General features: G+C 57.3%; 1 protein-coding gene across 3 annotated transcripts in view; it reads right to left on the bottom strand.

The window, feature by feature from the left end:
* The window catches only part of NDEL1 (nudE neurodevelopment protein 1 like 1), a 36740-nt gene continuing 23150 nt past the window's right edge, over nt 1-13590 (bottom strand). For all 3 annotated transcript variants that reach the window (XM_054394035.1, XM_054394036.1, XM_054394037.1), the window contains exons 7-9: nt 13494-13585; nt 10672-10823; nt 1-227 (exon numbers count right to left, since the gene is read on the bottom strand). In XM_054394035.1, coding sequence (XP_054250010.1) covers nt 140-227; nt 10672-10823; nt 13494-13585 — 332 coding nt within the window. In that variant the 3' untranslated portion in view covers nt 1-139. The remainder of the gene's footprint in view (nt 228-10671; nt 10824-13493; nt 13586-13590) is intronic.

Raw genomic sequence — 13590 nt, 5'->3', positions numbered from 1 at the left:
GTGTGACCGTGAACAGGGCCGGGTAGGGCCGGGCAGGGCCTCCTCCGGCAGCAGGGGGCGGGAGCGGGGAGGACGTGGGAGCAGATCTGGTGGTGCTGGGCCGAGAAAAGCATCCAAGTCCGAGGGCAGCTGCCCGGGCTCATACGCTCAGGGGCAGCATGCCCGGCGCCGAGGAGGGCCGGGATGTGCCCAGCCCGGGGGGACCTTGGTCAAAGCCGTTCACTGCCCTGGAAAGCAAGAAGAGAAAGGCTGTTAGGAGAGCAGCAGAGCTGGCACCGCGGCTCAGCTCTCCCCCCCACCAGCAGCTGCGAGGCAGAGCCCTCTCCTCCCCTCCTTCCTGCCCTCCAGCCGGGCTCCACGCCCCAGCACAGGGCTCCTGCCGCTGGCTGCAGAGGGCACTGCTCACCCCCAGCCAGGGGCACACAAGCTGAGTGCGCAACACACTGCCGGAGCCCAGACCAGCACAGGAGGACAAGGGGCTCCTGCCCAGCTCCTGAGCCCACTGGAGGTTCAGTAAGGGCAAGGGCAAGGTCCTGCACCTGGGCCAGGGCAATCCTCAGTACCAATCCAGGCTTTAGGGGGTGATGAGACTGAGAGCAGCCCTGCAGAAAAGGACTTGGGGTGCTGGTGGGTGAGAAGCTGGACAGGAGCCAGCAATGGGCACCTGCAGCCCAGAAGGCCACTGGCAGCCTGGGCTGCATCCAAAGCAGCATGGCCAGAGATGGAGAGAGGGAATCCTGCCCCTCTGCTCTGGGGAGACCTCACCTGCAGGGCTGGGGCCAGCTCTGGAGCCCCCAACACAAGAGAGAGGAGGCCAAAGATGATCAAAGGGCTGAAGCACCTCTGCTGTGGGACAGGCTGGGAGACTTGGGGCTGTGCAGCCTGGAGAAGAGAAGGCTCCAGGGAGACCTTAGAGCATTATCTAAAGAGAACCTGCAGGCAGGCTGGGGAGGGACTGTTCAGAAGGGCTGTGGGGATAGGCCGAGGGGAAATGGTTTGAACCTGGAGCAGGGCAGATTTAGGTTGGACATCAGGAGGAAGTTCTGCACCATGAGGGTGGTGAAATACTGGCACAGGTTGCCCAGGGAGGTGGGAGAGGCCTCATCCCTGGAGACATTCAAGGTCAGCCTTGCTGAGGCCCTGTGCAGCCTGCTGTAGCTGGAGGTGTCCCTGCTGCCTGCGGGGGGTTGGACAAGATGCCCCTGGAGGGTCCCTTCCCACCTGCCACACTCTGTGAAGCTGTGAGCTGCACCATGGGGTCTGAGCAGCTGAAGGCACCAGGCAGAGTAGTGCTGTGGGGCTGCTCCTCACCCTCAGCTCCACTTCCCTCCTGCTCACTGCCTGTTTGCCCAGCATGGTGCAGCCCCCAGGTCACACAGCAGTGTGCAGCTGGGCTGGGGCCAGCTCCCTGCTTGTTCCCAGGTCCTTCATGGGTGCTCCACAAGTCCTGCCCCATAATGGGATGGACACAGGGCAGTGGCCCAGGGGCTCTGCAAGAGCACAGCAGGGCTGCCTCTCTGCTGGGGTGCAGTGGGGGCTCTGGCTGCCTCCACTCCACCAGGATCCACGGGGTTGGGGTCCCCTCTTGCCCAGGCTGTAGGAGGGGTGAAGGCATGGAGCCCCTGGCTTCCTGGTGGGGTGGGAGGGGAGGACATGGGGCTGACAGCTCTTCCACCTCTGCTCCCTTGCAGCTGTGACAGATCATCTGTAATTAGGCTCAGCACCTGCTGGTCACCACCACCACAGCTCTACCACCACAAGGGGTTGCACCCCTGAATCAGGACAGCAAGGCCACCCTCACTGTGCCCCAGAACCAGCACCCTGCCCTCCTGTTGGTTTTGCAGGGCAGGACAGGTCCCAGCTCCATGTCCAGCTGCAGCACCTCACAGCTCTGCCTAAGCCACCAGCTGCCCAGGAGATGATTTGGGTCTCTGCTGGCAGAGCTGCATCTGTGAGAAGGGACACTTGAGGACACAGCTTTTGCTGCTGAGCTCAGAACTGAGGGAGTAAAAGCAAGAAATGAAGGCTCTGCTGATGAGGAAAAAGCCAACCCAGGAGCTGGTGGCTCTGGGGTCCCAGGCTGCAACCAGTGCAAGCACCCAGAGGACCACATCCCCCTTGCTGCCATCACTGCCTGAGGGACCAACGTGCCAGCAGCTCAGGGCAGTGCCCCCAGGACACAGCAGAGCTGCTTCCATGGCCCCTTTCCCAGGGCACACTGCTCCTGTGCTGCTCACCTTCCCCAGCCTCACAGCTCCTGCACCAGGGATGCAGCATCCCTGCAGCACAGCCAGGGGCACTCACAAAACCCTTCCAGAGGAGCTGCTGAAGAGCTCAAACCCCAGCAGCTCCCCTGGTGCCCTGCCTCACCCAGAGCTGGGCTGTGCCCTTCCCCTCTCACTGTCACCAGCCTGGAGCACACCAGAGCAGGGAGCAACCTCCTCTTCCACCTCCTCCCCATGAAGCTGGAGACCTCAGCTCCCATTCAAGTGCTGCGTTGATTCCCTTCCAAAGGGAAGTGCCTCCTAAACCACTGCTGGAAGAGGCTCAGGGGCAGAGGGAGTTTGCTGCTCACACTTGGGAGTGGGGGCAGGAAGCAGCCTGCTGCCAGAGTGGCTCTGCACATCACTCACCAGCCTGAAAACATCTCTGCTAGGGAGGGCAGGGAGCAGAAAACTGACAGAACCAAGCCAGCACCACCACCAAGCAGGCCTACAAGGTGGCTGTTCACTCCCTTTGGAAAGGCTCAGAGGAGTGTGACAGCTGCCACCAGCAGCCTGGGCTGCTGCTGTTTGAGGGCTGTGCTAAAGCCAAGCTCCAGAGATTGGTCACAGCTCCTGCACTCAGCTCAGAGCTGCTCTCTGTGCCTGACAGACCCCAGGGCAGTGCCAACACCAGCACCCTGAGCAGGTCTGCAGCTTGGCTGAACCCAGCACTGATCTCCACCAGGATCTCCCAGCAGGGCCTGGTGGAACAGGCAGGCTGGAGAGGACAACTGATCCCTTCCAGGCCCATGGCAAATGCTCCCCAGGCAGCTGGCCCCTGTGCCCCACTGATTCCCTGTGGCAGTGATGCCCAAGGCTGGGCAGGAGCTGCCACATCCCTGCAGGGCTCAGACCCCTTGGCACCAGGCAGCTGCCTGCCACCAGCCTGCTCCTGCCACCATCTGTCTGCCTCCCTGGCACATGATCACAGAACTGCTTAGGCTGGGAAGGAGCATCCAGTCCCAGCCCTAACCCAGCACTGCCAGGGCAGCACCAACCCATGGCCCTCAGCACCACATCTGCTCAGCCTTGGGGATGGGGTCTCCACCACTGCCCTGGGCAGCCTGGGCCAGGCCTTGACAACCCTTTGGGGGGAAAAAAAATTGTTCTTCATGTCCAACCTAAACCTCCCCTGGTCCAACTGGAGGCTCTTTGCTATGGTCCTATCACCTGAGAGTAGGAAGCAGAGCCCAACCCCCACCTGGCTCCAGCCTTCTCCCAGGAGCTGTAGACAGCAATGAGGTCTCCCCTCAGCCTCCTCTTCTCCAGGCTGAACACCCTCAGCTCCCTCAGCTGCTCCTCCTCAGCCCTGCTCTCCAGACCCTTCCCCATTTTGTTGCCCTTCTCTAGACCAGCCCCAGCTCCTCAGTGTCTAGCACACAAGGGACCTGAATCTTAGCCCCACAGGCCTGGCAAGCAGCACCAACTTCTCCAATATTGCTCTTTCTGGGGCATGAGCTTCTCCCAGACTGTGTTTCCAGCACCCAGGCTCTGCCTGTGGCAAGAGCATCTCCCTGCAGCTGTCACCACCCCCCAGAGCCACCTCTGCAGGCAGTGTCTGCCATTAAATGAAGCAACACAACTCCAACACTCCCCAGGTCCTGCTCAGAGGCACCTTTGGCAGCTTGGGTGCCCTTTTCCATTGCCCAGGGACACAAGAACAAGGCCAGAAGCCATGGAGCAATCAGATGCTCAGCCCAGAGGCCACATGGATATGTCAGGACTAAACCATTTGTGTCACAACCCAGTGCTGGCCAAAGCAAGGAAGCAAACCATGGCCCATGGCAGAGCCAGGGCAGCAGCAGGATGAGTGCCCCAAGCTTTGGGTGCTCCAAGTGTTCACCAGCAGGAGCCAGGCAGTGCTCACAGTGCACAGGGGAGGCACAAGAATGCTTTCTGCTGAAGGAGGAGAAGATGGAAACCTCATCCAGAAGCTGTTGGAGGTTTCCCATTCTTGGCTAATTAAAAAAGCCAAGCAGGAAGGCAGTGCTGAGAGCTTGCTGGCAGCAGCTTCCCCCAGGCTCAGCTGCTGGTGCTGGTTCCTTGGGCTGCTCAGCACATCCTGCCAGCACAAACCTGCCCTCAGTGCAGAGACAAAGACACAGCAGCAGCTTTGCTTTGCTGAAAGCCAGCTCAGTAAGTGGGGCAGAGGACAAGGCTTGCAAAAGCAGCAGCAGCTGGGGGGACACTGGAAGCTGGTGTCATGGCTGAGCTCACTGAGGTCTTACCCAGCCAGGGATTTCCATCAGGAACATGAAAATGCACCCAAAAAGGGAAACAAATCAGCACTGCTGCAGCTAGGAACAGAGCTGAGGTGAAACAGAAATACATTAAACACAGCAGCTGTGGAAAGGAACCACTGGAACAGGCTGGGTGCCTCCTGCCTAGGCTCCCTCAGGTGAGCTGGGAAGGGAAGGTCAGGCCCAGGGCACTTGGGGAGCCAGCACAAGGACAGTGATTGATGCCAGCCAGATCACTCCAGTCCTGCTCTGCCTCACCTCCCTGGCCCTCAGACCTCACCCAGCATGCTCTGTGAGGCCCCTGTGCTGCCCTCCCTCTGGGCTTGCTGAGAAGCCAGGCTCTGGTGCTCCAAATGGAGCCAGAAGCTCCACTCCCTGCTGGGAATGTCCCCAGCAGCTGCTCCTGAGGGATGCATCCCACTGCCTGGCCCTACAGCAGTGTGGATTTTGTGCCCATTTCCAACCACTCTCTGCCCTGATTGCTAAAGGTAGATTTTTACTCATTAAACTTCCTCAAGTATCCAACAAAGCCTCAGCAGAAAGGGAGGCCTTAGAACAACCTGAAGGGAGCTCCAGGAGAGCTGGGGAGGGACTTTGGACAAGGGCTGGGAGTGACAGGATGAGGGGGAAGGGATTGGAGCTGGGAGAGGGGAGACTGAGACTGGAGAGGAGGGAGAAATTCTTTCCAGTGAGGGTGGTGAGACACTGGCACAGGTTGCCCAGGGAGGCTGTGGATGTCCCCTCCCTGGAGGTGTTCAAGGCCAGGCTGGATGAGGCCTTGAGCAGCCTGGGCTGGTGGGAGGTGTCCCTGCCCATGGCAGGGGGTTGGAGCTGGATGAGCTCTAAGAGAATGGTTTGGGTTGGAAAAGACCTGAGTCCAGCAGCTGAGGAGCCCAGCCCAGCCCAGCCCAGCCTGAGGGTAAGTGGATGTGGACAGAGCCTGTTTGGAGAGTGGCCCCACAAGGGAACAAGAGGAGAAGGCATTTCCAGGCTTTGCAGCAGGCCACTTACTCTCCCCAGGAGCAGTAACAGCACAGGGAGGCTGAGGAACACCCAGCACAGAGATGCCTGGAGAAGGATGGGGACAAGGCTGTGGTAGATGAGGCTGGGAGGGACCTGCACTTCCTGGCAGCAGGGACAGACCTCCATGCTCCCTTGGGAGGCAGTAAATGGGATCAGTCTGACCTTCAGTCACTCCCTGTGCCACAGGATGCCCTCCCCAGAGCCTGGGACCCCAGTCCCTGCAAGCCTGACCCCCCTGGCTGCCTGCAGAGATGTAGACACAGAGCCCTGCTGTCTCCACCCACAGCTTCTGACCAGGCTGTCCTCTCCCCCTGCTTCCTGGCCAGCTCCCAGCACATCTGTGCCTGTGTTTGCTTCCCATTAGCCAGAACCACAGCAACCAAGCTCAGCAAGAGAGAGCCAAAAAAAGCTGCAGGAAAAACACAGCCCCAGGGCAAACTGACTTCAAGAGGGACAGCAGTGACACTGAGTCCTGAGCAGGGCCAGCTGTGACAGGGCAAGGAGGGATGGGTCCAGACTGGAGAGAGGGATTTGGGCTAGTGGAAGGGAGAGATTTTTTGTGCTGAGGGTGATGAGAGCCTGTCCCAGGCTGCCCAGTGCAGGTCAGGTTGTTTGGGGCTGTGAGCCCTGCTCTGGTTGGGGCTGTCCCTGCTGGCTGCAGGGCTTGGACTGGGTGAGCCTGAAAGGTCCCTTCCCACCCAACCCACTCTCTGGCTCTGTGACTCATCCTGTCTCTGATGTGCCCCAGCCAAGCACCACCATGCAGGTGACTGAGGAAACATTAATTAGATGAAGAAGGCAAGCAGCACTCAACCTCATGCCTGCAACAGGTCACAGCACCAGAGAGGCTTATCTAGAGCAAGGAGACAGGGAGAAGCTAGCTCAGGCTGTGACCATGGAGTGAGAGAACTCCCTCATGCAGTTAGCAGAACCAGCAGCTCTGCCCCCCCAGCCCCTGTTAGAGGCATGCAGCTATCAATCAGTGCAAATGAATTCATTACCCATGACCAGGGTGGGGAATATCACCTTGTCCTGCCTGGGGGAGAGAAATTACAACAGTTTATGCACACAGAAATGACATTCCTGGCTAGAACCCTGCCTGCCAGGCCTGGGGCACAGCAGAGGTGGTAACCAAACCTCAGCAGACTCTCCCCTCCTCTTGGAGCCCTGCTCTGCAGGCAAGGGGCCCAGCAGCACTGCCAGCAGGCTCTGAGTGCAGCAGGGCACTGCCAAGCACCCTGCAGCCCATGGGGTTACTCACCTGCAGCTCACCTACCCACAGCTCCTTCTTTTCCAGGGAACCTTTGTTCTAAGGTGGCCCAGGGAAGAGCAAAGCTGATGTGACAGCCTGGTGTGGGGATCACAGTGCCCACACAGCTGTGGGATCACCTCCATGCTTCCCAGGGCTGCTGCAAGAGTGCAAGCAGGGCTGCTGCTCACGCTCCAGCCTGGGTTGTTACTACAACCAAGACCAGCAGCTCCACAAGCATAACCTAAAAGCAGACCTCAGCCACAAGCACTTTGACACTCAGGGGTGTAGGGAACAGTGAACAAGGAGTTAATGCCCCAAACACCCCAGGCTGGCTCCCAGCTGGCTCAGCTCTGCTGTTCCAGTGCCAGGCATCTGTGGAGCCCACCAAGGTCAGAGCCATGGATGGAAGTCAATAAGTAATTAAAAACAATTACCCCAGCAAACCCCAAGTATCTGAGGAGATCCCCAGGTGCTGCTCTGCCAGCATCTGGAGAGCAACAGCATGTTCCTGAAGGAGCAAGCCTGCAGGAAGCTGATCTTACACCAGACACTGCTGAGCTTCACAGGCACCAGGTCCTGACGTTTCCAATTCTCCAGCAGAGCTTTGCTCCAGGCCCAGCTGTCCCCTGTGCCTCCCCTAAAGCCATGCTCCCCACACCAGCCTTCAGCTGCCCAGCTCCACTCAGCCAGCACAGAGCTGGTGTGTGAGGGGAGGTGGAGACTCAGACACAGAGAGGCAGAGGAAGGGAAGCAAATGGAACTGTAAAGTTGTGGTTGAGTCATCTCTGCCCCAACCCCACCACCCAGCGACCAGCTGCTCCTTCAGCAGCAGATCAGCTCTGCAGTCACACATGGCTCCATCAGCAGCTAGGGGCAGGGAGGAGAGTAGGGGGCTGGGGGGAAAGGAGAGAGGGGAGAAGAAAGGGCAGGCCTCAACTCAGCCCCTCCTGCCCAGCCATCATGGACCCAACACCTGCCAGTGAGGTGCCAGCAGGGCTGGGAGCTCAGAGCTGCCACAACCTGCAGGCACCACGGGGGTGGTGTCATGGAGGTGGCAGCTTGGGTTAGCTCAGAGCTACAGATGGCACTGCAGAGCCTTTAGAGAGCACAGACCTGAGAGCAGCCCTGCAGTGCACAGCCCTCAGTGGGGCTGCAAGGCAGAGCAGGAGCTGATGCAAGAATCATAGAGCCACAGAATGGGTTGGGTTGGAAGGGACCTTCGAGATCATCCAGCTCCAGCCCCCTGCCATGGGCAGGGACACCTCCCACCAGCACAGGCTGCTCAAGGCCTCATCCAACCTGGCCTTCAACACCTCCAGGGAGGGGACATCCACAACCTCCCCGGGCAACCTGTGCCAGTATCTCACCACCCTCACTCTAAAGGATTTTTTCTTAATCTCCACTCTCAGTCTCCCCTCTCCCATCTCAAAGCCATTGTCCCTTGTCCTGTCACTCCCAGCCCTCATCAAAAGTCCCTCGCCAGCTCTCCTGGAGCCCCCTTTGGATACTGGAAGGCTGTTCTAAGAGGAGAGGTGTGGACCCCCCTGCTGTGGGCAGCATGTGAAGGTGCAGAGGAGAAGGGGAGGACAGCAGGGCCCTGCAGGGATCTCTTAACAACTTGTAACAAGCACATCAGTCACTGCCATCTCCTTTCCCAGCCCACTGATCTCCCCCAGCCCTGCTGCAGTTCTCTTGCAGGAGGCTGCTTTCTCAGCCTTGTGCAGCTCCCTCCAGGCAGCCAGCCCAGATAAGAAGAGTGATGACAAGCTGGGTAATTAAAAGTGCCCCCCACCCCCCCAGCAATCAGCTTATTCATCACCACTGGATATAGCCAGGCTGCCTCCTAAGAACAGCTTTAATCTCAGCTTGAACCTGAGATGTAGCAACAGACCCCAGGCAGCCTGGCAGGGTGTGCCCCTCAGCCTGGCAGGGCACAGCCAACCCAAAAGTCTGACCAGTCCCCACAAGGCACTGACTTTAAGCCTCTGAACTCTTCCTTTCCAAAAGCAGCAGACAACAGTGGCTCTGGAAAATCCTGAATGCCAGTTTCTCAGTTGCAACTCACTCTGCTACCCACATAGCAACACAAGTCAGCTCAGGCTGAGCTTCCTACAGTCATCCTCCTCTGTCTGCTCCATCTGGGGCACTCTGCAGGTTGGTAACAGCTCCTGTCATACTCTGAGGCAGAGCCTGGGTTGAGGGTGTGCTGAATGTTGACATTAAGTTGCCCTGGCTCGAGGTTTGCATGGAAGCTAACCTCTGTGCAGGGAGCATGGAGGGGGTTCTGCTCAGGCACACCACCCAAAGCTGACACTGGAGCAGTGCTGTGCTCCCACCCTGCTTCCTCAGGGCTCCTCACACACCCACCAGGGCTTGTGGGCAACTCCTCCACCTCCCAGTATGCCAGAGGAGGCTGTGACCAGGGGAGAGCCACAGGAGACTCCTGTGGGGCAGCTGCTCCTGGCAGCAGCTTCTGGCTGTGTGGCTGAGGCAGAGCACAGGCAGCAGGCAGGCAGCTGCCCCCTCCTCAGCCAGAACTGCACCACCAATGACTTTGCTTCCCCTCAGCTGAGGGGCAAGTGGAGCCAGCAGAGGTATTAGCTGCCTGCACTCAGCTGCTCTCACCCAGGGGATCTCCAGACCTGTGGGGGATGCACTTCCCCACACAGGAGCACACCAGGAGCTGTGACAGCTCCAGCAGCACTCACTCCACATCCCTTCCAAGGCCATGCTCACTTCACCAGCTTTGCTGCCTGGGGATTTTGTGCAACCTGAGATGCAGCCACCAAGAGCTCAGGCAGCAGAGGAGCAGAACAGGCACTGCTGAGAGAGCCACAGTGCTTTGCCTTTGCTTCACAGAAACCAGCACTGCCACCTTCCCTGTTCCCTACAGATTGAGGCTCCCCAGATTCTTTGTTCTAGGGGATAAATGCTGTGAATCCCACCCAGCATGGTGAGGGTTGGAAGGGACCTTTGGGGATCAGTCCAACCTCACTTCTAAAGCAGTGGTCAGTCTTTAACCACTTCTTGGCATACAGGGAGACCTTTCCTCATGCTGCAGCTCCTGCAGGCCCCCTGGTTAAGATTGCCACCAAATTCTTTGTGGGAAGCCACACAGCCATACCAGGCAGCCCTCCCTTGTCCATGCAGCTTCATCCACAGCTCAGCATCCAAGGGTCCCTCAAAGGAACACTCCCAGCCTGAGAACTTCCTCAAGCAGCCTGCCAGCAGCCAAAGAGGCAGGCACATTTACTCCAGATTTTTCTTCAGGTTTTTCCTTCTGCATATCCCAGAATCCCAGCATGGTAGGGGTTGGAAGGGACTTCTAGAGATCATTCAGTCCCACCCCACAGCAGCTTGCCCAGGGTCACAAAGTCCAGGTGAGGTCGGACTCTCTCCAGAGAGGGAGACTCCACAACCTCTCTGGGCAGCCTGCTCCAGGGCTCTAGCACCCTCCCACTAAAGAAGTTTCTCCTCCTGTTCATGGAACTTCCTGGCTTCCAGCTTGTGCCTGTTGCTCCTTGTGCTGTCACCACTGACAAGAGTCTGGCCCCATCCTCCTGCCTCCCACCCTTTAGCTCTGGCTGAGTACTGATCAGATCCCCTCTGGGGCTGCTCTTCTGCAGGCTCAACAGCCCCAGCTCCAAAGCCTCTATTCAAACAACTGGAAGACTTCATTCCCAACCACCTTTACCAGCTCTGAGGGTGCCCAGGATCACAATGTCCAGGTGGAGTTGGAATCCCTCCAGAGAAGGAAACTCCACAACCTCTCTGAGCAGCCTGCTCCAGGGCTCTGGCACTCTGGAGACTAAAGGCAAGCCAAGAAGAGCTTCTGCTCCAAGCAGCCTCCTGAAACACACTCCCCTCCAGGGCACAAAGAGGCCTTGCTTACCCTTTGTCAAAGAAGGAGGTGTGGCCGGGGGGAGGGTACTTGGTGCCGTTGCTGCTCACCACGCCGCTGCTGACGTTCCCTGCGATGTAGGACTTCCGAGAGGCCTGGTCCTTGGCAAAGTTCCTGCAAGCAGCTAATTTGGATTCTAAGGCCTGTGAAAGGGAAAAGGAACCAAATTATACCCCCCCCAAAAAATATGTAATGCCACCAAGAGACAGGTACTGTGCTGCTGGAGTTGAGGCTTTGTCGTGCCCCCGAGTTCACCGTGCCAGGACCCCAGTGTGACCACCTCCAGCAGAAACTGAACTGCACAGGGCCAGAGCTGCAATCTCCTGTCCCCCAGCCACAAAGGACACCACCCAAGGAGCTGCTGATGCAGGCTGCCCAGTGTGGCACAGTCCCATTAGGGCTCTGATTGAGAGCTTAGCAACTCTCCATCAATTACCTAAAACGAGCAAGCCAGCTGCTCCAGATCATTGCAGGCTGGGGAGGATGAGACTGAGAGCAGGCTGCAGAGAAGGACTTGGGGTGCTGGTGGGTGAGAAGCTGGACAGGAGCCAGCAATGGGCACCTGCAGCCCAGAAGGCCACTGGCAGCCTGGGCTGCATCCAAAGCAGCTTGGCCAGAGATGGAGAGAGGGAATCCTGCCCCTCTGCTCTGGGGAGACCTCACCTGCAGGGCTGTGTCCAGCTCTGGAGCCCCCCAACACAGGAAGGACATGGAACTAATAGAGAGGGTCCAGAGGAGGCCACAAAGATGATTAGGACAGGCTGAGAGAGTTGGGGCTGTTCAGTCTGGAGAAGAGATGTCTCTAGGCTGACCTCAGAGCAGCCTTCCAATACTGGAAAGACACCTACAGGAAGACTGCTCAGAAGGGCCTGTGGTGATAGGACAAGGGGCAATGGTTTGAAACTGGAGCAGGGGAGATTTAGGTCAGACATCAGGAGGAAGCTCTTCACAATGAGGATGATGAAATACTGGAACAGGTTGCCCAGGGCTGTGGTTGAGGCCTCATCCCTGGAGCCATTCAAGATCAAACTTGATGCAGCCCTGAACAACCTGACTGTAGTTGGAGATGTCCCTGCTGACTGCAGGGTGATGGACAAGGTGACCTTTGAGGGTCCCTTCCAACGTGATGCAAACCTTCCTGCAGAGAAAGGGAGTCTAAGGCTTGGAAGGAAGCATCCTCTGAGTATCCAAGCCCAAAGAAATCCTCAGCAGCCTGTAATTGTTCCTGCCCAAGTGCCTGAGCTGGAATGCTGTCCCTGTGGCCAGGCGTGTGGCTGGGAGCAGGCTGGGAGCCCAGCATGCTGATTTGGCACTTCCTGTCCCTGCAGAGTAATCACCAGGGATTGTGGTTAAGCTCCCTAAATCCCCTGCAGACTCTTACTCACAATGATCCCATTTTCAACATGTCACTCCCTAACCCCCAGCCCTCCTGCTGCCCTTTCAAACCAGCCACGCTGGCTGCAGATGCCAGCACCGAGGTAACTCTGGATGTCAAAGCCTGCTGGAACAAGTGCCCCTGCTGCAGCTCTTTCCCACCACTGACCACAAGAGGCAGAGGAAAGGCAGCACCCCAGGCCAGACACCCAGGCTGCCACTCACAGCACTGAGCTCTGAGGCACCTCAACAAGCATCTCAGACTCAGAAGTCCTGTCTGCACTCACCTGAAAGCCTGGCATCCCAAACACCACCCTAACAGATGTTTGCAGCACTTCCTCCCTGCTGACAGTGCTAATCCCTTTAAGGGCTCAGGCATCTCAATTCCCCATCAACTGCAGATGGCAACATTTGGCTTTCTCCTGATTTGTTTTCTCACTTTCTTCTCAAAGGTTTCGAGATGGTTTCCCACTTCCAGCACCTGCTGCAGACCTGCCCAGGGCTGTGAGGAGACACTGCCAGGGTGATCTCAGCTCCCTTTCCATGACACACAGGGACTGTGCAGCAGGCACCCAGGGGCTCAGGTCCAGGTCTGCATCCTGGCCTTATCAGGGAGGAAGGTGCAGGTGCCACTTGAGGTGAGAACAAGCATCTGACAGTGTCTACCACCATACCCCAAAGGGCTTGAGAAGCTTTTTACCCCATATATGAATTTCATCACCTAAAGCTGGTTTCAGAACCTTAGGAACACAATTTACAAATCAAGGACATTAAAAACAAATTCATTACCACACAGTGAGCATTGCAAGTGGGTGACTTGGGAACTACTGCATGTTGTACACCAGCTGGGGGGTGGAACACTGCAACAGGTTGTCCAGGGAGGTGGTTGTGACCCCAGCCCTGGAGACAGCCAAGGTCAGGCTCCATAACAATCTGAGCAACCTGACCTAGTGGAGGATGTCCCAGCTGACTGCAGGGGATTTGGACTAGATGACATCTGGGAGGTCCCTTCCAACCCAAACCATTCTTTGATTCAATGGTTTCATGGCCACAGTGGTGTTGGGTTGAAGGTTGGACTTGATGATCTCAGAGTTGTTTTGTTTTAAACTGCAACAATTCTATGACTGAAAGCAAGTCTGAAAAGAGAGATTCCACCAAATGGTGTTGACAAATCCCTAAGTGGGAAGGTTCAAAAGCTTAAATGGGAAGGTTCAAAAGAACCTTGCACTAAAATCTAAAACCAAAATCTGAACAACCTGATCTACTGGAGGATGTCCCTGCTGACTACAGGGGGTGTTGGACAAGATGACCTTTGGACTCTTCCAACCCAAACCATTCTTTGATACTGTGATTCTACTGCAGGTGAGCTCCATGGCAGCAGCACAGAGCTGGAGAGGCCTCAGCACAGAGCTGGGGACAGCTCAGCACAGAGCACTCACCCCCACTTTCCGTAGCAGGTCTCCCACAATGTTGAGTGCAGATATTCTAGCTGAAGGAGTAAGGGGGCTGGTACCAAATCCATTTGGTATAGCTGCA

The sequence above is a fragment of the Indicator indicator genome, chromosome 29 (assembly GCF_027791375.1).
Source record: "Indicator indicator isolate 239-I01 chromosome 29, UM_Iind_1.1, whole genome shotgun sequence".
NCBI classification, from domain to species: domain Eukaryota; kingdom Metazoa; phylum Chordata; class Aves; order Piciformes; family Indicatoridae; genus Indicator; species Indicator indicator.
This window is presented reverse-complemented; position numbering and strand designations above follow the sequence as displayed.